General features: G+C 36.5%; 1 protein-coding gene across 9 annotated transcripts in view; it reads right to left on the reverse strand.

Moving 5' to 3' along the window:
- Positions 1 to 25669, reverse strand: part of USP34 (ubiquitin specific peptidase 34) — a 255792-nt gene that overhangs the window by 54172 nt on the left and 175951 nt on the right. For all 9 annotated transcript variants that reach the window (XM_036262508.1, XM_036262511.1, XM_036262510.1 and 6 more), the window contains 8 exons: positions 17479 to 17662; positions 16884 to 17044; positions 11602 to 11667; positions 6281 to 6427; positions 6132 to 6188; positions 5959 to 6036; positions 5489 to 5583; positions 2456 to 2628 (listed from right to left, as the gene is read on the reverse strand). In XM_036262508.1, coding sequence (XP_036118401.1) covers positions 2456 to 2628; positions 5489 to 5583; positions 5959 to 6036; positions 6132 to 6188; positions 6281 to 6427; positions 11602 to 11667; positions 16884 to 17044; positions 17479 to 17662 — 961 coding nt within the window. The remainder of the gene's footprint in view (positions 1 to 2455; positions 2629 to 5488; positions 5584 to 5958; positions 6037 to 6131; positions 6189 to 6280; positions 6428 to 11601; positions 11668 to 16883; positions 17045 to 17478; positions 17663 to 25669) is intronic.

Raw genomic sequence — 25669 nt, forward strand, 5'->3', positions numbered from 1 at the left:
CAAAAAAACAGGAAGCGCTGTGTATTAGGAGCTTTATGTAGACAGAAACAAAAATAAAAGATATATTTTCCATCCATAAAGGTTTAAATTTGAAAGGTATTAAATATACCAAGGAAAATAACTTTGGAATAGTTTAACAAATTTAATAAGATGTATGATTTACAGTCTGTATTCCCAACATCACAAAGAAAGGAAAAAGTCCAGTAGGCCCTCTATATCTGTGGGTTTCACATTTGTAAATTCAATCAAAGGTGTATAGAAAACAGTATTATGGATCCACAGTGAGAATCTGCAGATGTCAAGAGCCACCAGCATGTATTGTTCTATACCATTTTATATAAGGGACTTGAGCATCTATGTATTTTAGTATTTACAGGGGCTGGAACCAACTCTCAAAGGATACCAAGCAATGACAGCATAATCAGGAGCAAGTAAATGAGAACATATGTCTTTAGTTAACTTGAGTGCACAGTCTAAACTGGAAACCGAAGTGGAGAGGAAAAAAAAAATGACTGACAGTGTCAAAGCAGTGGCTGAGGAGTTAGATGTGCCTCACCTATGGTCATCTAACAAATTCCTTTATCTCAACATAAGTTTCTGTCACTTTCATCCATGAAAGTCATAAAAAGTACAATGGAAACACAGTTCCTGTGAAGCCTTGCTATAATTTTGTAAATGGTTTGAAGAGTTCTAAAAAGTAAGATGTATATATACAATGCCCACTTCTTAACTTCACCTGTATTTTTAAACTTACCATCTCTACTGGCTCATTTTCTGCAAATTCTAAATATACATATTCTAACTTTAAAAATTCTCTCCCATAACTCCTAATTCCTTCATAGCTACTGTTGCCACCTTCTCTCCTCTCGTCAAATAAAGAATATGTTCTTCTCTTGAAAGAATACCCTACACTCATTGTTCACACTTCTCTCATCTCTTCTAGTGAGAGTAAAACATTTATTGAATGCTCAGTGCCAGGCAATAGAGTATAAAGACTGAAACATCGTTCTCTTTCCTAAATCTTACAGTAACTTCTTTAAATCTTAGAATTTTAAATCAGCAGAACTTTTTACATGCGCCCCCCCCCCCAAAAAAAAACATTGCCCAAAGCCTTAATATGTAAAATGGAACTTCTCTGGCTAAAAAAAGAGTGGAAAAGACAAGCCCCGAACTTGTTCTGCTTTCTTCTCTTATCTATTTTCATTCCTCACCTCTGTGGTCCTTGAGGCATATACAAAGAAGTTTGAAAATCATTGACATTATGGAAGTAATAACAATTTGGACATAATTACTTATGAACCAAGGGCCATCTCTGACTCACTGCAATCTGCCGTCCTATTACAACACCCAAATGAAATTGCTCTGATAAAGATAACCAAAAATATTCTAAATGATAGATTATGTTCCATCGTGTTCTTACTCAAACTGTTCCTTTTCTTTAGCATACAATAATTCTGATCACATTCCCTCTTTCTTGAGACCTTGAAATACGGATCCCCTTAGTCACCTAGCTGATCCAACCTGAGTCATTCCTGACTTTTCCTCCTAACTCTAGTAGCAGACTGACTAAAATGTAATCTTCAAAGGGGCAGATACCTTGACTTTGTTCTTTGTTGTCACTATATTCCCATTACCACAATAGCAAATTACATAGCAGATAGATGTTCAATAACTTCGTTGAATTCATTTATTCATTCAATCATCAAGTCCTGTTAACTGTATCTCCATACACTTTTCCTCCAACATTACTGGTATGCTTTCTCATTTAAGTTACCACCTCTATAGTTTACTAGAACATCTCTATAGTTAATTAGGATTTACCCCAATCCCCTTTCATCATCCTCTAATCCATTTTGATTGCTGTAGTCAGATTAACCTTTTCCAGATCCCACCTGGTTCCCATCTCAGTTCCCTGCTTAAAATCTTCCAATGGTTTCACACTAAATAAAGATCAAAATTATTAACATGACTTACCAAAAAAAAAAAAAAAAAGATCTGGCCAATGCCTTTTGCCCATCTCATCAACCCCACCCCTCACCCTCCAAAGAGCTTATCTATTCCTCTCAATCAACTTCTTAGTCAAGCTCTGCTTAAATGTCACCTTCTCATAAAAGCCCTCCCTGATTCCCCTAGATCTGTAATACATTCACTGTCCTATTGGACAAACACACCATGTTCGTAATTTCTTGTTCAATATAAGACTTGCCTACTACAAGGGTAGGAACCATGTTTATCTCGTTCACTACAGTGTCCCCAGTACTTAGAAGAGTGCCTAGAACACAGTCCTAGTAGGTATTAAATATTTACTTGGTAATTGACTAAATGTGCCACATTGTAATTATAAACATTCTTCTAAGATTCAGTTTCATTTTGTTAAATGCGTAGTTGATTACAACTTCATAATTACAACCATCTTGTATGGAAACTTAAAGTAAAATAAGAGATGGAAAATTACCTTCTTTCCTGTCACTCTTTCCCATAAGAAAATCTTCTGTATAGGGTGTCATATCCAAACGTAATGGGAAGGAAAAGTGTGTGTTCACTTTCTCTTTCATCATCGTTACCATATTAAACGTATACCTCATAGTATTAAAACTCAGAATGCGAGGCAATTTCTTAAAACATGCCCTGAAAGACAATAAATAAATAAATAAACAAAACTTTTGTTAAAAATTGTCTTTCAAAAGTACTTCAGTCATGTGAGAGGGAACATATATGTATGTCTTACTTATGTGTCTCACAGATTTAATACATCTATAATATAAATTCTCATTTATGTATTACATATATGTATATGTCCCCTCCTAAATGACTTTTTTTTCTTCATTCTGAAAGGGCTTTCCTGTGTCTAGATAAAATAAATAAATAAAAATAAAAACATTACAGTAGACTGTGATAAATAACATGAATATATATATATAAAGGTGTTATGAAAGCATAAAAATGTCACATCATACTTCAAAGGCAAGGTTGTCTTTGGTTGAGTTTTCTTTTCCACCTTAAATAACAGAGTTTAAAGTATTTATTTTTGTGAAGTAGAAATTACAGTCTCTCTATATCATTTACCAGATGTATGACCCTAAACAAGTTGCTTAACCTTTCTGAACTTAATTCCTGATTTGCAAAATGAAGATTAAAGTAGCTACTCCCTTTAACTTCTAGAACATTGCCTGGTAAATATAATTCAATATGTGTTGCCTAATGTTACAACAATCACAGTAGTAGCAGCAGCAAGTGGTTACCTAACTCTTATGGTTGACATATTGCTAATTCAAGTTTAAAAAACCAAAATTCAGTTTAAACAAAATATATATAAAAACTTGGATTTATGAAAAATATTAATTACAGAAAATAATACTTCTCTGTACATAGGATTCAAAAGAGAATTTTATTTAAGGCAAGAACTTAATTTTGTTGTTGTTATTGTTTTTAAAAGAAATTTAGGAAGATGAAAAAGGTAGCAGAAGGATGTAATAAGCAAAGGAAGTAAGAAGTCTAAAAATGCATAATTACTGATTATTTAGGACTAGCAAACGATAAGGTTACAGAAGTATAAAGGAGTTAAACGATGAAGGGTCTTGTGTGTAATGTTAAGAGTATGAACTTTATCCTGAAAACTAAGAGTCACTAAAGGACTTGTGGTGGGCAGTGAAACCATGCACTGAGTCAGAGGATAAAATAAACATCTGAAAAATGAGAACTACTATTATAGACCTATTAAATCCATGAGACACACAAGAGCACAACACAGCATTCTGAATTAGGTAAGATAATTTAGGAATCATCAACATGTTAGTAAAGATTAATGTTATGGTGGTAGATAAAATTATTCAGGAAAAAAAATGAATAAACTGAGAAAATCAGAGTTTTAAAGAAAGAGCAGAATATGATCCTCAGCCCATTTCTGTAGACCATTTACTGTTATGTTATAATAGGTATCTAAAAGTATGGTAAGAGTACAAGAGACTGAATAACATTTTGCCTAGGAGAGATGAGACAGTATTTAAAAAACAAACAGCTGTAGAATCATATTAACCAAAAAAGAAGAGAAATGTTTCAAGAACTGGGCAATCAAGAATGACAGATTTTTTTCAGCAAGTTTATTTATTCCAACTAAAAAAAGATTCTCCAAAGAACATGACTCACTCTTTCAATGATCTTTTATTGACTACTCATTATATTCCTCCACAGCAAAAAATGTTTGACTGACACCATTCTGTGTGAATCCTTAACTCTTACCCTAATTTAACTGTGAGTTGTTCTTCCTGTTAACTGTCCGCACAGCTATACATTCATTTGAATATGTCTACCTACAACCTTTCTCTTTTTGCAACCAACTTGACTTCTGGAGATCGAGAAAAAGAGTACCATTTCTTTCAAATGCATATTTACCTGGAAAAATCTTCTATTAAGCAATCTGAAGCAGTGGCTTTTCTTTCTCTGTCTTCAAACATGATCAGATCTATTTCATTTATAAAACTCCTGTTTAATCCCAAAGCTCATTCTAAATGACATCTTCCTTGTTGATCTGTATTGTCAAACTTCTAAAATGAATAATCTGTACTTGATATCATGTACCCCAACAACTCTATTTATTGCTATGGCTTGACAAAACACACAAAGTACCTTTTTGAAACAAAACCCAATGCTCAGATATCATTTTCCTATCCATCTCTGTAAACTATGTAAACTAAATACCTTAAGATTCTTCCCCCCGTTTCTGGGTTACCACCCTATCCTGATTTTCTTTCTTTCCTGGCTTTCTGTCCCTTTTCCCTCTACACTTTTAGGTTGGCTTAAGTCTCTCTTCTTTGCAATTAGGTTCTTTCTCAGGCAGATGTTCTGATGCCTTCAATCAATTATGCAGATAATCCTAAAAATCTAGATATTAATTATGTGATGTTACTATATATTACCAATCTTGTTTTCTATTACCAGTCAGTGAAAATCCTCTATGTGAATGATGCAGGCTGGCCTACTCCTGGACGTCTTACATATACAAGGTCACTTCTACGTCTCTGTCTTCGTTTCTAGCAAATAACTATATAAGATGATCTTTTGATCTAATTTCTATTTGTCATTCAATGTTCACCTGTAGAACTGAAACATCTTTACCCAACAACATACTCTGTCCTAAACTGGCTGGGTCATCTGAAAAAAAAAATCTCATTTTAGAGATTCAGAGAAGGATGTCCTCATTTCACGAGTAGCCTTTTTATCATGCTCCACTTAATGCAGAGCAGAGAACTAAGCAATCAGACAGACTTTTGTAAATATGATTCATTAAAAGAAAAAAAAAAATCTAAAATACTGAAGGGTACTTGAAAGTATACTTCAGTAAATGACTAAAAAACTACTAGATAAAGAACGAGCTCCAAGCAGGTGACCCTAACCTTAATCAGATCATTTTAATTTATATATTAAATGTGTGTTTTACTTCCATTTGATGATTTATCAAAATGATAAACATTACATTTCTAAAACATACCTTTTTTCAGCTCGTACTTTCTTCCCGCAATGAGAACAAGTATACATGTTGTCACCTTCTAAAGTATCTTTAATAGTAACTTCATCAAGAGACTCCTGTATATGAAGCCACAGTTAAAAGTTTCATATTACTGTTTATAGCATGCAAATACACAAAAAGGAGTAATTATGATTTGGGCAGAATACACAGAAGAAAACATTTTTTTTTAAGTGAATTCCTGAATTCAGTAAAAAAGACTTTTCCCTTCATATGACAAAAATGCCCTATGAGTCTTACTAAATTTTTCAAAAGTGAAGTATTTAAATTTTGACTGTGAAAAGATCAGCTTTGTGGTCTACTTTTGGTTCTTATCTGAGTAGCACAGTATGAAGAAAATAGATGAAAGTTAACTTTCAAGATGAGAAACATAAATCTGCTATATACAAATAGTTACAAGTAGGGAAAAGTCTAAAAATATATACATTACTCACATAAATGTTCTTCATATCAGCCACTTGGCATCTCACAGTATAAAACTCTTCAGCAGTCTGACTAACGTGTTCACAATCCTGGTTGATCAACAGTCAAAAATTAGTAATTTGTTATAATAAGCTAAAATACACATTAAGATTTTTAAAAAGCAAAGAACAGGTAGAATACTTACCAAGGACACAACATTGTTTGTAATTACACCTCCAAACAAACTTTTGACAGTATTTTTCTTTAAAAAAAATACAAACAAAAGTCAGTAACCAAATTTGGGCAAATCTCTATAAATAAATGTCAAAGACACTTCAGTATTCTGGTACTAACCAGTTCTGGAGACATTTCTTCAATTTTGGTAATTAGATCTGTAAAAAACTCAGTCATATCTTTCTGTTCGCCAGTGTTCAGAGGCTGCTTATCCATGGTGTATGTTTTACAGAAGGGTCTAGGATTATATGCTTTGCATTCACTCTCCTATAAAGGAAAAGTAGGAGTGAAAGTTGAAAAAGGATTATAAAATTATCAAATAAAGAAATATAAGTCTCACATAAAAATAAATTATCACAACGTTCATGAATAAACATAAAAGCAACAATAAAACAGGTAGTAAAATCTGTAAAGGTTTAAAGTGCTTTTTTCATTAAAAAATTTTTTTTTCTTTTATTGATCTGAGAGAGACAAAAACGTTAATGCGATAACATCGATTGGCTGCTTCCTACATGCCCCCTACTGGGGATCAGGCCCACAACCTGGGCATGTGCCCTGAGTGCGAATTGAACTGGTGACCTCCTGGTGCATGGGTTGATGATCAACCACTGAAGCACACTGGCCGGACACTTTATTTTCATTTTTGTTTTATTTTTCACAGCATTTTCAGTTTACAGTCTTGATGCCAGAAGATGCTTAAATTACAGTAAGTTAAGAAATTTGTATTTTTTTGCCCTGGCCAGTTTGGCTCAGCAGTTAGAGCGTCGGCCTGTGGACCGGAGAGTCCTGGATTTGGTTCCCGCTAGTGGCATGTGCCTTGGTTGTGGTTTGTCCCCAGCCCCGGTTGGGGTCCTGTGAGTGGCAGTCAGTCGATGTGTCTCTTTCACATTGATGTTTCTCTCCCTCTCCCTCCCGCTCTATCTGAAGATAAATGCAAAACAGTGTCCTCGGGTGCAGATTAAAAAAAAAAAAAAAAAAGAAATGTGTATTTGTTTTTAACTCTAGACATTTCTAGGAAGTATTTTGGGATTCAAAGGACACACATTTGTATTGTGAAACATAAAATACAAAATCTTTGCAGGCTGAATAAGTTTTATTTCAGACTGAACTTTTGTTTATTAATTTAAGTTTTCTCTTTTGTCAGTTCAGATGGCATGTTACAAATCTGTTGAACAGCCCTGGCCGGTTTGGCTCAGCGGTTAGAGCGTCGGCCTGCGGTCCAGAGAGACCCGGGTTCGGTTCCCGCTAAGGGCATGTACCGCGGTTGCAGTTTGTCCCCGGCCCTGGTCGGTCGTGTGGGTGGCGGCCACTCGGTGTGTCCCTTTCACGTCGATGTTTCTCTCTCTCTCTCTGTTCCTCTCTCTCCCTCCCACTCTACCTGAACAAAAAATGAAAAAATGTCCTCGGGTGAAGATAAAATAATAATAATAATAAAAATATATATATATAAAAAAAACAAATCTGTTGAACAAAAATTAAAAGTGGAATCAAGGGATGGCTTTTAATTTTGTTAAAAATTTCATTTATGGCCCTGGCCGGTTTGGCTCAGCGGTTAGAGCGTCAGCCCACAAACCAAGGAGTCTCAGGTTTGATTCCAACCAAGGCCAAGGGCACTGTTGCAGTTCGATCCCAGCCCTAGTCAGGTTGTGCAGTAGTCAATCAGTCGATGTGGCTCTGTCACATCAATGTTTCTCTCTCTCTCTGTCCTTCCCACTCTATCTGATGATAAATGGAAAAGTATCTTCAGGTAAGGAATTAAAAAAAAAATTCATTTTGCCTGGTTCGATTCCTGGTTAGAGCACATGCCAGGGTGCTGGCTTGACCCCCAGTAAAGGGCCTGCAAGAGGCAGCCGCTCGATGTTTCTCATGTCAATGTTTCTCTCTTTAAAAAAATCAATAAAAACATAAAAAAAATTTTCATTTATTACATGCATAACCAATGGACACAGACATTAGTTTGGGGAAAGCAGGAGGAGGTAAAAGTGAGAAGGAGGGGAGTGGGAAGAAAAAAGGGGGGACATCTGTAATACTTTCACCAGTAAAAATAATTTCATTTATTAAGTCCTTATTAAGTATCAGAAGCTGAAAAATAACAGAAATAAGTGATATAATCTGTCCCCAAGAGTCTAACAGGTGAGACAAGTAACTTTCAATACAAGGAAGGTACAATAGTTATGATGACTTGGAGATACTTTGTCGAATCTTTAGTCTATTAGAGGAGGTGAAAACCACGTAGATTTTTTAAGAAAGATGAAAGAAACTGGAGAATTATGCTGAAGGAAAAGTGCTACAGGCAGAAGAAGTAGCATAAACAACTACACAGTGATGAAAACAACAGGGTCATGGACTTCAAAGGGCTTATATAGTTACTATAGAGTGAGGCTGAATATGGGGAGGGATAAGAAAGAAAGCTAGCCCTGGCCAGTTTGGCTCAGCGGTTAGAGTGTTGGCCTGCGGTCCAGAGAGACCCGGGTTCGGTTCCCGCTAAGGGTGCGTACTTCAGTTGCAAGTTTGTCCCCGGCCCTGGTTGGTCGTGCGGGTGGCAGCCACTCGATGTGTCTCTTCACGTCGATGTTTCTCTCTCTCTCTCCCTCCCACTCTATCCGTACAAAAAAATGGAAAAATATCCTCGGGTGAGGATAAAAAAAAAAAAGAAAGAAAGCTAATATGGCAATTGGCCCCGGAAAGAACACAGGCAGTGGCTGACCTTGCCCCAGAGCCAGCACACCTAGTGGACAGCTTCAGACCACATCGAAACACCACCACCCAACCACCTCCACAAGTGACACACTCAATGAGTGGACTCAGTGGGTACCAGAGATCTGCTGAAGTCTTGCTTTGTGTGGTGGGTCCCTACACAGCTAACCCTCCAAGGTAGTCAGAGGCCGGTGGTCAGTGGGCACAGCCAGTCCTTGCAGCTGATCAGCCTGAGTAAATCCCTCCCATTGATGTGCCAACAGCAATCAAGACTCAATTACAACAGAACGGTGTATAGTCCACACTAGGGGTGCACGTCAAGGGCCCAGCTGGGGTAATCAGGGAGGCTGTGCCACTGGACCCTATAGGACACCTATAACAATAGGCCACCCTAGGAAGCCTAGGAGACACAGCAACTCTACCTAATACATTGAAACGATCACAAGGAAGCAGCCAAAATGAGGAGACAAAGAAACATGTCCCAAATGAAAGAAAAGAACAAAACTCCAGGAAAAGAACTAAGCAAAATGGAAATAAGCAATCAATCAGATGCTGAGTTCAAAACACTGGTTATGCCCAGCTGGTGTGGCTCAGTGGTTGAGCATCGACCCAAGCACTAAGAGGTCACCTGTTCAATTCCTGGTCAGGGCACACGCCTAAGTTGTAGGCCAAATCCCCAGAGGGGGACATGCAGGAGGCAACCAATCCATGTTCTCTCTCATGATGTTTCTATCTCTCTCCCTTCCTCTCTCTCTAAAATCAATAAAGAAAAAAATTTATTTTAAATAATAAAATGGAAAACAAAACACTGGTTATAAGGTTGCTTGCTCAAGGAACTTGGTGAGGCATTCACGGAACTTAGTGAGACCTTCAAGGAACTTAAGAAGACCGTCGAGGAACTTAGTGAGAACAACAACATAAAAAAGGACCAGTCATGCCCTGGACGGTTTGGCTCAGCGGTTAGAGCGTCAGCCCATGGACCAGAGAATCCTGGGTTCGGTTCCTGCTAAGGGCATGTACCTCGGTTGCAATTTGTCTCCGTCCCTGGTGGGAGTCGTGTGGATGGCAACTAGTAAATGTGTCTCTCTCACATCAATGTTTCTCTCTCTCTCCCTCCCTCTTTCCCTCCCACTCTATCTACAGATAAGTGCAAAAAATGTCCTCGGGTGAGGATTAAAAAAATAAAATAAAAACAAAGCATTCTAAAAAAAAAAAGGACCAATCAGAAATTAAGGATGCACTAACTGTAATAAATAATAATTTACAGGGAATCAAAGCAGAGTAGGTGAAGTCAAGAAGCAAACCATCAATTTGGAAATATAAGAAAGCAAAAAAACACCCAATCAGAATAGCAAAAAGAAAAAAGAATCCAAAAAAATGAGGACAGTGTAAGGAGCCTCTGGGACAACTTCAAGTGTACCAACATTCACATCATGGGGGTGCCAGGAGAAGAGAGAGAACAAGAAATTGAAAACCTATTTGAAAAAAATAACGACAGAAAACTTCCCTAACCTGGTCAAGGAAACAAACATACAAGTCAAGGAAGCACAGACAGTCCCAGACCAGATGAACCTGAAGAGGTCCACCAAGACACATCATCATCAAGATGCCAAAGGTTAAAGACAAAGAGAGAATCTTAAAAGCAGCAAGAGAAAAGCAGTTCATTACCTACAAAGGAGCTCCCATAAGCCTGTCAGCTGATTTCTCAAAAGAAACTTTGCAGGCCAGAAAGGAGTGGCAAGAGATATTCAAGGTGCTGAAAAGCAACCACCTACAACCAAGATTACCCTATCCTGCAAACCTGTCATTTAGAATCGATGGACATAGCAAGAGTTTCCCAGACAAGAAAAAGCTAAAGGAATTCATTACCACCAAACCAGTATTATATGAAATGTTGAAAGGTCTTTTTGAAGGAGAACAAAAATATGAACAATAAAATGGCAACTAATACATATCTATTAACAACTGAATCTACAAACAGAATGAGCAAGCAAAACAGAAACAGACTCATAGATACAGAGAACTTTTGGTTGCTTACCAGATGTGCAAGGGCCAGGGGGCTGGGTGAAAAAGATGAGGGAATTAAGAAGTACAAATTGGTTGTTAGGCTGATGAACCTCAAAGGGAAGAGGGGAGTTCAGGTGGGATGAGATAAACCAAAGAACTTCTATGCATAACCAATGGACATTGACAATAGTGTGGGGAAGGCAGGAGAGGGGTGAGATTGGGGAGGAGGGGTCAATGGGGAAAAGAAGGCAGGACATCTGTAATACATTCAACAATAAAAGATAAGCTGAAAAGAAAGAAAGCTGAAAGGAAGAAGCAAAATCACATACAGGATATGTGGCATGCTGATGAACCCAGATACTATTTTGTTCATAATAATGAACAACTGAAGGGTTTTAAGCAGGGGAGTAATATTGCAAGATTTGCTGTTTTTAACAAATATTACTTTATAGTTTTGGAAGTAAGAATAAAGAGGGGGAAAAAAAAGAAATCAGCCAGAAAACTCTAAGCATAGGAGGCAGAGAGCCTCTGATAGGAAAAGGAATTCTTCAAGGACAATAAAAAGATGTAAATAACTGACATACAGCTATAAAGAATACCAGTAAGTGACAAATTCAATTTGAAAAATAACAGTACATAGTCAGGATAAAGTCAATACAATTGAACTCTATTTATGATTTTCAACTTTGTCAGAGGGTATATCTAATTAGTTTTTCATACATGATTCTCAAACATACCATTAAATATGTAAACATTTTTTGAAGCTCCAGAAGAGTTGTCTTGTGCTTCATATCTTCTGAATACTGAAATTCAGAAGAAAATTTTCCATTAAAAGATATCAATGGCAGTATATTAGACATTTTAGCAAAGAAAGTACTACAGAGTGCTTAACACTATTTTCTTTCTTAGGTATATAAAAAAAAAACAACAGTCTACTCATTTTTATAAGCAATTTTAGCATTTAAAAATTGGAGTATTTGTTCATTATATAAATACAGCTATCATTATTATGTAAGAAAACTGAATAAAGACATCTTTAAAAAGTCACTTTCCAGATTTATGCTCATTTGGTGCAATGCTGATTTATATATTGATGATTTTCTAAGAACAGAAGACATCTTAGGTGTGCAACAAAGTTGTTCTCCACAAAATAAAAATATACATTAATAAATCACACCTCACCTTCATCTAGTCATATCTTTATTTTCTAGAAAAGATTCTAACCCTGCAGAGGAATACTGGCCAAGATCTTGAATAATTCTCTAAATATTCAAATATGATTAACTAAGACTCAGGAATGTGGCTAGACTCATTTCCTAGAGATTTAATTCTGAACATCAACCTTACACAGGAGAGATCCACATTCATACAAGCATTTATTAGATATACTCTGCCTCATTCAAATACTAAAGTAAACTTATGAAGTATTATCCTCATTACGAATTACTACCTGTCATAATTTTTTTTTTTTTTTTTTTTTTTTTTTTTAATCCTCATCCGAGGACATTTTTCCATTTTTTGTACAGACAGTGTGGGAGGGAGAGAGAGGAAGAGAGAGAGAGGGAAACATCGATGCGAAAGGGACACATCGAGTGGCTGCCACCCGCACGACCAACCAGGGCCGGGGACAAACTGCAACCAAGGTACATGCCCTTAGCGGGAACCGAACCCGGGTCTCTCCGGACCGCAGGCGGATGCTCTAACCGCTGAGCCAAACCGGCCAGGGCACTACCTGTCATAATTTTAAAGGTCTAATGGAATAATAAACTTCCCTATATGCTAAAAGCATACACTAGTTATTTGCGTTAAGTACAAGCAATATGGCTCTGTTATTTGCAAGCTTATAATTCAACTGAGGACACAAGATAAAGACAATGAAATTGTAATCTGTTTAACATATGGTTACTATACAATTGTATTAATTGCAATAAGAATTTTAAAAAAGAGCCCTGGCCGGTTTGGCTCAGCGGTTAGAGCGTCGGCCTGCGGACCTGAGAGACCCGGGTTCGGTTCCCGCTAAGGGCGCGTGCCTCGGTTGCAGTTTGTCCCCGGCCCTAGTCGGTTGTGCGGGTGGCAGCCACTCGATGTGTTCCTTTCACATCGATGTTTCTCTCTCTCTCTCTGTTCCTCTCTCTCCCTCCCACTCTACCTGAACAAAAAATGGAAAAATGTCCTCGGGTGAGGATAAAAAAAAAAAAAAAAGAATTTTAGAAAAGAAATAATCAAAATTGGAAAAAACAAATACAGTGTATTACTGGTATATGGTAAGTTAAATATTCTATGAGATTATGAGAATAGCCATATAAAGTGACATTTTTCAATATATATCAGATCTAATACATACAAATTATTAATTCAGAATACAAAAATGGTCGGGGAAAAAAGATCTGGATTTATATTTTCATTACTGGAGAATAAAATATTAGTTGGTTTCAGAACAGAAATAACTGAAATCTTTAAAATAAAGTAAAACCAAAGATATTTTACTTAATGTGCAATTTCTAAATAGCTATATACCCTACATAGGTATGTATTCACTACTTAAAAGAATGCATGTTCACATCCATTAAGATGACTGTTATAAAATCAAAATAAAACAAAAAACAATTGTTGGCAAGAATGTCAAGAAATTGGGACCCTTGTGCACTACCAGTAGAAATATAAAATAGTACAGCCACTGTGGGAAAATAGCATGGTGATTCCTCAAAAAACTAAATATAGAATTACTATATGATCCAGCAATTATACTTCTGAGTATATGCATAAACAACGTGAAAGCTGGAACTCTAATATGTATTTGTACATTAATGTTCACAGCAACATTATTCATAATAGCCAAAGGTGTAAATAACCCAAAAGTGTCTACTGACAGATGAATTGATAAACAAAATGTGGCATAAAGACCTGGCCAGCCCTGGCCAGTTTGGCTCAGCAGTTAGAGCGTTGGCCTGAGGTCCAGAGAGACCTGGGTTCAGTTCCCGCTAAGGGCACGTATCTTGGTTGCAGTTTGTCCCTGGCCCTGGTTGGTCGTGTGGGTGGCAGCCACTGGATGTGTCCCTTTCACGTCGATGTTTCTCTCTCTCTCCCTCCCACTCTATCTGAGCAAAAAAATGGAAAAATGTCCTCGAGTGAGGATAAAAAAAAAAAAAAGACCTGGCCAGTTTTGCTCAGTGGTTAGAAGGCTTGCCTGAGAATCAAAGAGTCTCGGATTCAATTCCTGATCAAGGGCATGTATCTGGGTTGCAGGTTTTCTCCCCGGTCCTGATTGGGGTTGTGTGGGAGGCAACCAATTGATATGTCTCTCTCACATCAATGTTTTTCTCTCTCTATCCACCTCTACTCTAGCTGAAAATCAATGGAAAAATATTCTTGGGTGAGAATTAACAAAACCAAACAAAAAAATGTGGTAAATACATACTATGAGATATTCAGCCTTAAAAAGAAAATAAATTCTAATATGTGCTACAACATGGATAAACCTTGAAAACATTATGTTAAGTGAATTAAGCCAGTCACAAAATGATATATATTGTATTCCACTTATATGAAGTACCTAGAATATTCAAATTCATTAAGACTTGAAGTAGAATAGTGGTTGCAAGGAGTTTAGGGGAAGGGAGAATAGGGAGTTAAGTATTTAATGGGTACAGAGCTGCAGTTGGGGAAGGTGAAAAAATTCTGGAGACTGATGGTGGTGATGGTTATACTATGAATGCACTTAATACCACAGAACTGTATACTTACAAATGGTTAATATGGTAATACTTTATGCTGTGTATATTTTACCACAATTAAAATACATGTAGTGCCCAGCCAGTGTGTCTCAGTGGTTGAACATCAACCCACACACCAAGAGGTTGCCGATTTGATTGCTGGTCAGGGCACATGCCCAGGTTGTGGGCCCAATCTCCACTGGGGGGCATGCAGGAGGCAGTCAATCGATGTTCTCTCTCATCAATGTTTCTATCTCTCTCTCCCTCTCCCTTCCTCTCTCTCTAAAATCAATAAAGAAAAATACATGTAGCTTTCTATAATCTTCCTGTGAACATCATAAAAGTGAAAAGTAACACACATTTTCATGTAAATACTTAAGTGCCCATATGACTAGCGTACTCTCCAAAGTCACATGAAATACTATTCTGTAAGAATATTTTATGAAGAGATAAGTTTAAGTTTAGTTCTAAAAATGCCATTTATGACTTTCTCACAATTAACACATCTGATTGTCCTTTCTGTTCCTACATATCAAGTCCTCACAGCGATAATGAATTAAAGGTGATCATTACTATAAAGAAGAAAAAAACAAGAAATATGGCTAAGTCACCAGCTAGAAAAAAGATCACTGAAAACATGCTTCTTTGATAACTGACTCTATAAAATTATGCAGATGGGGTCATCAAATTTAGTCACAAAAATTTCTTTATGCTAAATAAAATCAACTATTCAATTATTTCTAATCATAAACTGTCTCAGATAACTTAAAACCACTGATATAACTAAAGCCAAAAAGCAAATCCACATGAGTATACTGTAAATTGAAGACATTAAAGCATAACTTAAACATATTAAAGATATATAAAGACTACACCTGGCCAGTGTGGCTCAGTGGTTGAGCGTCGACCCATGCACCAAGAGGTCACCAGTTCCTGGTTCAGGGCACATGCCCAGATTGTGGGTCAAATCCCCAATCAGGGACATGCAGGAGGTGGCCAATTGATGTTCTCTCTCATCAATGTTTCTCTCTCTCTCCCTCTCCCTTCCTCTCTCTCTAAAATCAATAAAGAAAAAAAATTAAAAAGAAATAACAGATATATAAAGACTAAAGATATATAAAGAATTGCAATACTTTGGGACCAGGACATCAAGATGACATGATGGAGGAAAACAAAAATCCAAGTGCAGCCCTGGCCGGTTTGGTTCAGCGGTTAGAGCGTCGGCCTGCGGTCCTGAGAGACCTGGGTTCGGTTCCCGCTAAGGGCACGTACCTCGGTTGCAGTTTGTCCCCGGCCCTGGTCGGTTGTGCGGGTGGCAGCCACTCGATGTGTCCCTTTCACATCGATGTTTCTCTCTCTCTCTCTCTGTTCCTCTCTCCCCCTCCCACTCTACCTGAACAAAAAATGGAAAAATGTCCTCTGGTGAGGATTAAAAAAAAAAAAAAAAAATCCAAGTGCAAGCATAAAGAAAGTTTGCCATGAAACTTTAAAAGCAGTGCAGAGGACAAACTAAAAATAGTCCATGGTAAAAAAGAACAAGTTAACAACAAAAGAAAAAAAGCAAAGCAGAGCTTACCCAAACAAATTAAGCCCACAATCAATTTTTTAAACGAATATTAAAGAAACAAGACAACTGATTCTGGTAATAACTGCCTACTTTGTTTTAGGCTTTATTTATTTTCTATATAATTAAAATTTGTATTTATTTTTACTAAAAATACCATGTCCACTGTATATATTGAATGTGTATATTCCACAACAATGTTTTCCTTTGAGAAATTATACTACGTTAGTAATGATCTACTAAAAAGTAGAAGTAACTAAAACATACATGAAGTTAACTAGTTATGTAATCAAATTTTGTCATTTTTAAAGTCAAATTCTTTCTCAAATAATATTTTAATAAATTAAAAAAAAAGATTTATCCACAAAATTTTAATATTTTGTTTTACAGTCTTATTTTTAAAGGCAGTTTCTTCCTTTCTTTTCGTTTTTTGGTTAATCCTCACTGGAGGATATTTTTCCATGGACTTCTAGAGAGAGTGGGGGTGGTGGCAGAGAGGGACAGGGGCAGGGTGGGATGGGAGGGAGGGACGGAGAGAGAGAAACATCAATTTAAGAGAAAGACATTGATTGATTGCCTCCTGCATGACCCCAACCAGGGTCAGGGATGGAATGTGCAACCCAGGTATGTGCCCTTCACTGGGAATCAAACCTGAGACCCTTTGGTCTGTAAGCCAACACTCTAACCACTGAGCCAAACCGGCCAGGACTACAGTTTTATTTTTAAAGTGAGAAAACTGTACCTTAGCAGTGAAGACAGCCTGTCTTGCTTCAGGTATCATATACAGTTGCTGAATAGTGGAAGCCAGGTAACAAGTTGCTCCAAGGTTAGTCAAGCCAACAAACCTACACTCAGCACGAACATCCTCATGAGGCCAGTAATCCCATTTATAAGGTGCATGGGCTGCTGAAAAAAGAGGGAGGAACAAAATGTCCCCCAAACAAACTATTAAACATAATGTATTGTTTTTATTAACAACCACTACCTTCATGAGGCATTTAGTTAATATGCATAAACATGATACATGATAATTTTTAAAATTAGTAGTAAGAACACACAGTAAAACTAATTATTTCCCTAAATTTCAAAGGACTGTCATAATTTTAACTTAGCACTAAATTATTTAACCATAAAATACACAAGTACTTCAGCTATCTATAAAATGTCTTTCACACACTTTAAAATTTTTTACTTTTTAACTTCAATAACATCCTAGCAACAATTATTTATAACTGTTAATGTGTGAACACTGTATTGTTTCTTTGAACTATGCCCTTCAAAAATCTCATTTCTCCATACAAAATTTAGAAAGATTAACAAAAAAGAAGAATGCTTACACTGCATGTGCTGTGCCATAACCCAGTTGTGTATTAGCCTATAGTTCTCAACAGATCCCTTTACCATCTCTACTAACAAATCATAAGCAGCAGCTCTTGAAGAATGTGATTTGCACTTTGGCTGTTGTCTATCTTTTAGACTAGGTAACAAAAACAGGAGATTGAAGATATCTCTTAAAAATTCCTGAAAAACAGAGAAAAACCAAGCATATTATCTAATCTTGAATACTAATTACATTCCAAATATAATAACTTTAACTAAATCATGACAATCTACAATTTTCTAAGAGTTTAAAAACTTAAAAAACTTAAAACAGCATCATATACAATCACCTGAAAGTATTCCCAATGTTCACTTTTCTCAGAGAAAACAGAATGGGTCAGAATCACCTTCACTCTTACCTCCCTCTTAACACCTAATATACTAATATAGTTCATTTATACAGATTTCCATTTTCAATGCTATTATTTTATACTCCATTAAGTGACAAAAAGTTTTTAAGGACTCATCACTCTCTACCTTTTTTTTTTGTTGTTAATCCTCACCCAAGGATATCTTTTCCATTGATTTTTAGAGAGGATGAAAGAAACTGACGGGGGGTGGGGGGGGGGAATGGGGGAGGAAGGAGGGACAGGGGAAGGAAGGGGGGAAGAGAGACATCGATGTGAAGACACATCAGCCCTGGCCAGTTTGGCTCAGCGGTTGGAGTGTCGGCCTGCGGTACAGAGAGACCCGGGTTCGGTTCCCGCTAAGGGCATGTACCTCGGTTGCAGTTTGTCCCCGGCCCTGGTTGGTTGTGCAGGTGGCAGCCCCTCGATGTGTCCCTTCACATCGATGTTTCTCTCTCTCTCTCTCTCTTCCTCTCTCTCCCTCCTGCTCTATCTGAACAAAAAATGGAAAAATGTCCTCGGGTGAGGATTAAAAAAAAAAAAAGAAAGAGACACATCAATTGGTTGCCTCCCAGACGTGCCCTAACCAGGGCAGGGGATCAAACCTGCAACACAGGTATGTGCCCTTGACTAGAACTGAACCTGCGACTCTTCAGTGCATGGAACAATGCTCTAACCACTGAACCACACCGCCCAGTGCTCATTACCCCCTATCTTGACTGCTTCTGCACTTACTTAAATTTCTCCGTATTTTACTCTAACAATAATAGTGGTATTATCAGCCACAGCAGCAATTTACTCATAATGAGAACTTTGACATGCCAGAGGACATTCAAAAGCTCCCAAAACAAAAAACATTAAGTACCTTGACTGCCTGAGCCAGGTGGTTCAGTGGGTTAAAGCGCTGCCCCATAGACCAAAAGGTTGTGGATTCAATTCCCAGTCAGGGCATATACCTAAGGTTGTAGGTTCAATCCCCAATTGCAGTGCATACGGGAGGAAACCGATCAATGTTTCTCACATCAATCTTTTTCCCTCTCTCCCCCTCCCTTCTCTTTCTAAAAATCAATAAAAACATATCCTTGGGTGAGGATTGGAAAAAAAAAAAAGAACCATGCCTATAATCACAGAGTTGGCAGGTATCAGAGCCAGGATTTAAGATATCAAGCTCTTAACTTCTATACCAGTGCAGTTCAAACTGAGGTGTAAGGTTTTACTATAGAAAGTACATTCCAGATGTACTTTTTCCTAAATTTGATATCCCTGAGAAAGGGTTGCCTTTTCTACTTGTTCTTTCTTAATTTTCTTTGGTATAGTAGCAAAGGTCCCATCTCAAATATTATGGTACATTGTTCTGGGGTATAAAACTTCCTAGGGTACTGCAGAGAAAAGAGGTAATATTGTTAAGACTGAGACTCTGCTATCCTTGTAAGATTGGCCCTTGGCTATGATCTGAAAATCTGAATGGTAAACAGTACCGTCCTCTGATATACAACCTTCCCTAAGTGATAAAAGTGGCTCACTGTGCCTATCTGTGTTTGGTTTATGTTGAGCAACTGCTTTCCATCTGGAAGTCTGGAATTTCAGTGACTATGGTCACTTACGCAGATTCTATGTGCCTAACATGATGCATTCCAATAAAAACCCTGGACTCCTAAGCTCAAGAGAGCTTCCTTAGTCGACAACACCATACACATATTGACACACTTATTGCTGGGGGAATTATGCACATTCTGTTCAACTCCATTAGGAAAGGACTCTTAGAAGCATGTAACTGGTTTCTACCAGCCTTGGTCCCATGTTTTCCTTTGCTGCTTTCGTTTTGTATCATTGTGCTATAATAAAGCTTAGCTATGAGTATAACTATATACTGATTCCTTTGATTTCTTCTAGAAAGTAAATGAAGCTGGGGATGGTCTCTGGCACAAGTACCATATAATGGACAATTTGAAATACTTTCCCATTAATGGTCTCAAAGCTCTTCCATCCCACTATTATCAAAGAAAGTATAAACATGTTCCTAACTTTGGCTAAGAAATATGGAAAGTAAATACCATTTTATTTCATATAGCTGAAAAATTATACTTGTCTTAGAATTCAGAGGTGAGATGGCTGTCCTGGACACAAAGTAATGCATTTACTTGAACAAGAAAATAAAACCAAGCTCACTCAAAAAGAAAGGGAATTGGCTAGTAACCAGTTTAACAATGAATTATTTTGCCAATCAGTTTAGATCTAGAAATTGAATTAAATATCTACAGCTCCAAAGTATTGAAAAAATATATTTAAAACCTGTGATAAGAAGAAAGCTTTTTATAGAAACACTAGGTTGGTAAAAGCACACTAAAATAAACAATATTTTTATTTTCCTTAGTCTGACAGAGTTTACCAGGAAAGCAGTGTCTCTAAGTGAAATGAAATAGTAACATATGTATATTAACACCCATTTGATAAATAATGATAAAGCCATTTTGGTATACTTTCTAGAAAGAAGAACCTCAAACAACTATCTGAGAGGATATTAAAAATAGTTTCTGATGACAGATCACAGTGTGATTTTTGATATGTAATTCAGAAGAAATTATTAAAACAAAACTTTGATGCCCACTGTAAACATTATATAATATAACCAAGGTTACATTTCCACTATGTAAACAAGGTTTCTCAGAATTTACATCCATAAAAATATAGAGAATTAATAAACAGAGGATCATTCTAGTTTAATTAGTAATATTCATATACAACTATATAAAATATGTTAATGCATATATTTTCAATAAAATTTCTTTCTTTTTTTTTTAATCCTCACCCAAGGACATTTTTCAATATTTTGTTCAGATAGAGTGGAAGGGAGAGAGAAACACTGACATGAAAGGGACACATCTAGTGGTCACCACCCACACGACCCAACCAGGGCCGGGGACAAACTGCAATTGAGGCACGTGTCCTTAGCGGGAACCAAACCTGGGTCTCTCCAGACCGCAGGCCGACGCTCTAACCACTGAACCAAACCGGTCAGGGCTAAAATTTCATTCTTTTTTTTTTTTTTTGTACAGATAGAGTGGGAGGGAGAGAGAGAGAGAGAAACATCGACGTGAAAGGGACACATCGAGTGGCTGCCACCCACACGACCAACCAGGGCCGGGGACAAACTGCAACCGAAGTACGTGCCCTTAGCGGGAACCGAACCCGGGTCTCTCCGGACCGCAGGCCAACGCTCTAAACGCTGAGCCAAACCGGCCAGGGCTAAAATTTCATTCTTAATGTTTCATATTTATTTGGCAAAATTTATATTTACGTTGCTTTGATTGCCCATGTCCAAATAAATATAACTTAATCATAATTAAATACAAAAGAAATTTATAAGAACACAATGTGAACACAAATATTTTTATTCATTTCAAAAACTTCCTGGGAATTATATCCTTTAAAATCTCAAAAAATTTTAGAATTTAAAAATCTGTTGAGAGGACACCTAGGTTTTCCAAAATTCTTTATGTGAGCAATAAATGTTTAAAGACCACTGCACTATATTGCCTCTCAATTTTGTTACCAGATTTTGCCAAAGCATATTCCTGATGTTATTTGATTGACAAAAACTTTAAAAGCCCCTTATTTGTAAATGATAAAAGTTAAGGTTTTTGTTTCACTGTACATATAAAAATTTCCTATGACCATAATAGATGGCTACCTAGCTTCCAAAGTAATCTCCTATACATCCTCAAATTCAAGCCAAACTGAACTTAACCACTCAATTTTCTGCACACACCCAGTGGTTTCCATGACTTCATTTTTATTGATATGCTTTTCTATGATTAAATGTTTCCCTTGTTTTTCTACTTAAGAAAACTTTATCCTGTATTACAAAAGATGCCTTGGCCAATTTGGATCAGAGCGTTAGCCTGAACACAGAAGGGGCTGTGGGTTCAATTCCTGGTAAACAGCACATACCTGGGCTGCAGGTTTGATCCTCGGCCCTGGTCCCCTGGTTGGGATATGTGCAGGAGGCAACCACAATTGATGTATCTCTCTCACATCAATGTTTCTTTCTTTCTCTCCACTCCCTCACCCACCCTCCACTCTTTCTAAAAATTGATTATAAAAATATCCTTAGGTGAGGATTAACAAAAACAAACCAAAAAAATGGTGTATCTTTATCAAAGCCTTTACTAATCATCTCAATGCTATTTGAGCTTCCATATTAAAGGGATAATATCCCTTTAATAGCTTGTTGTTGTTGTTGTTTTTCACCATGAATTACAAATATCATGTGCAGCCATTATTTGTGAGGGTGCACCCAAACTTTGCATAAGGCAGGCTTCTCAGTAATTACCCACTGAACAAATGAACCATTAGATTGTCAGTTCTTAAGAATCAGGACTAAGTCTTTTTTTTTTTTTTTTTTTTTAAGTATATTTTTTATTGATTTTTAGAGAGACAGGACGGGGAGAGGAAGAAAGACAAATTTCGATGAGAGGGAACATTGATTGGCTGCCTCCCACATGTCCCCCACCAGGGATCAAGCCCAAAACCTGGGCATATGCCCTGACCACAAATCGAACCAGTGACCTCTTGGTGCATGTGTTAAGGCTCAACCACTGAGCCACACCAGCCGGGCAAGAATCAGGACTAAATCTTAATCATCAATTTGTTCAACAGATATTTGCTAGTTACTATGCAAGGTAGTAGATATAAAAATGGGGTTTATATTTTTAAAGGAGAATTAGAAGGAGAAAGAAAGGGAGGGAGGGAGGGCTGAGAGAGGGAGGAGAGGCAGTGGCAATAGTGACGATGGTGGTGGTGATGGTGGTGACAGAAACCATACGTGGCCTGCAAAGAAAAAACATTTACTGACTCCTGAACAGAAGTAAAATTCTAAATAAAAAATTTCAAAATTATTAAATAAAGCAAAATCATTAAAGTAGAAAAGGAACTTTAAATACCTTAGAGATAAAGAATTTTCTTAAAATTATACCAAAACCAACTGCCTTAAACACCGCCACCTGAATATGTAAACTGACTTTTCAAATTTAACATGTCCAAAATAGAACTCCGGAGTCTGATAAACCCATCCTCCCTTAATCTTATGGAGTCTGAGTTTTCCCTTTCTTAGTATATAGCATTATCATTCACTTAGTTTCTAAGATTTAAAACTGAGGAGTCACTGTTGATTAATTTCTCTCACCCACCTCACAATCATATCTAAATTTAAGTCTTTTGAGCTCTACCTTCAAAAATATTCCAAATCCAACCACTTTTCACCAAAACCACCATAAAACTTCCTATATGAACCCCTTACCCATTCACTTCCCCTTCCTAGTTTTCTACCTAGATCTCCACACCTAGAGTATGGTGAAGCTTTTAAAATGTCAATTCAGATCATGTATCTCTCCTGTACAATTGCTTCTATAAGTTTCCCATCTCATCAAAAACAATGAAAAACTATAGATTTGATTACATAACCATTAAAACTTTCTCAATAAACAACTATTATTTAACATTGTTCTGGAGGTTCTAGATAAAATTAGACAAGTAAAAGAATGGAAAGCTAGAGATAATAGTGCAGAGAAGGTCAGGGGTTAGGGGGAACCGGGTGGAGGGGAGCAAAAGGGGCAAATAGGGAACATCTATAATACCCTCAACAATAAAAATGAATTTAAAAAAAAAGAATGAAAAGATAAAACTTAATCAAGAAGTAAAATAATTACTTGCAGATGATAAAATCAAATCAAATGAAGATGGCTTAAAAAGCCTATAAACAATAAGTGAATTAAGATGGTCTACAACAAATTCATACACAAAAATGTACTATACATAGCCAGTTAAAAAACATAATTATAGAAAAGATTCCATTTACAATACCAATAAAGATAAAATTCCTAGGCATAACCTTATTAAGAAATGCTTATTGAAATGAAAAGTTTAAGGTGAAGAACACAAATAAGTATACAGATTCTGTTCTTGTACAAGTAAATCCAACACAATGTCATTTTTCCTATAGCAATCATAAATTTAATACAACCCCAATTTTAAAAAGTAACAGAATTTCAATCTTTGAAAGAACAATACAAATTATTCTGAATTTCACGTGAAAAATAAATGGGCAGGAAAATTTTGAGGCGTAATGAAGATAGGCCATCTCTACAGGATACTAACCATAAATCTATATAATAAGAGTATAAGATTGATGAATGAATGGATGTGTAAGGTGAAACAGGAAATCCAGAAATAAATACAAATACATATGGCAATTTAGAATATGATTCTAAAAGGGAATTACTAATCAGTGATATAAAAATAAAGCTACCCTTCCCCCGCTGGTGTGGCTCAGTGGACTGAGAGATCCCGGGTTCGATCCGGGTTAAGGGCACAATCCCAGGTTGTGGGCTCGACCCCTGGTAGGGGGCATGCAGGAGGTAGCTGATGGATGTTTCTCACATCGATGTTTCTATATCTCTCTCCCGTCCTCTCTCTCTAAAACAAACAAACAAACAAAACAATAAAAACGTATTTTAAAAGTAAATAATAAAAATAAGCTAGCCAGTTATTACAACTGGGTAGCTATCTAAAAAAAAGTTACCTCCCCATTTCATTCCTTTCACCTCAACAAGCTATAGTACAAAAGTAAATATAAAAAATAAAATAATGAAAGTATAAGAAAACAGTTTGAGTTTTTTAAGTGTAACGCAACATCCAAAAACTGTAAAGGTTTAGTAAATATGATTAAATTAAAATAAAAAGGGGAGGGTCAATTACATGTATAACAGGAAAATAAGAAAAGGATTTGAACAGGTCAGAGAAAAGATAACATAAATAAATGGCTTTCAAACACATTAAAAGAAACTCAACTGTACCAATGCTTATAAAATAAAAATCTAAAAAAATCTTTTTCATCTATCAGACTGGTATAAATTAAATATTTGATAATACACTACGTTGCTAGAAATGTGGGGAAATAGGCATTTGCCCATATACATTGTGGGTGGGACCATAAATTGGCTCAGCCTGCATAGATGGCAACATGGTTACATTGACCAAAATTTTAAAGGTATATACTCTGTGAACCAGCAATTCTACTTCTAGAATTTTTTTCTACAGATTTCCTAATGATGGATGTATAAATATCACTTGAAATATTTTAAGACAATGTTTATCATTTGGAAGCAAGTTAAATATATTACATATACCCAGAATAAGAATATTATGACTTGTTAAAAAGAATGAGTTAACTCTATATATTCTGATAAGGTAGGTGAAAAAAGCAAACTATAAAACTGTGTGTTTAAGGTTTTAATATCTGTAGATTCATTGTACTGAATAGTGGTTAAAAGCTTGGTCAAGAGACTGAGTGAACTCAGTGAGGCAAGGTGCTTAACCTGTCAATGCCTTAGGTTTCACCATGTGTCAAAATGGGGTCTAATAACAACATCTAGCTTATAAGGGTTCAAACACATTGCCTAAGACAATTATTTGTATAAATCAAGAAACAAAAGAGAGAAGGAAAGAACAGTGGTCTTTTAGAAATAGTTCCTGCACATATAACAGAAAGAGTTGATATTTTCAAAAGAACTTATAGAAATACAAAGCCTTTTGCAAAGTGATGTATTCTGATTAAAATTAATCAGATTTACTCTAAGAATTGATGTGAGTATATAATAGAACATGTGTGCAAAGATGTTCCCTGCATTAAAACAACAATGAGGTATCACCTCACACCTGTCAGAATGGCCGCCATCAACAAATCATCAAACAACAAGTGTTGGCAAGGGTGTGGAGAAAAGGGAACTCTAATACACTGCTG

The sequence above is a fragment of the Molossus molossus genome, unplaced genomic scaffold (assembly GCF_014108415.1).
Source record: "Molossus molossus isolate mMolMol1 unplaced genomic scaffold, mMolMol1.p scaffold_m16_p_15, whole genome shotgun sequence".
NCBI classification, from domain to species: Eukaryota; Metazoa; Chordata; class Mammalia; order Chiroptera; family Molossidae; genus Molossus; species Molossus molossus.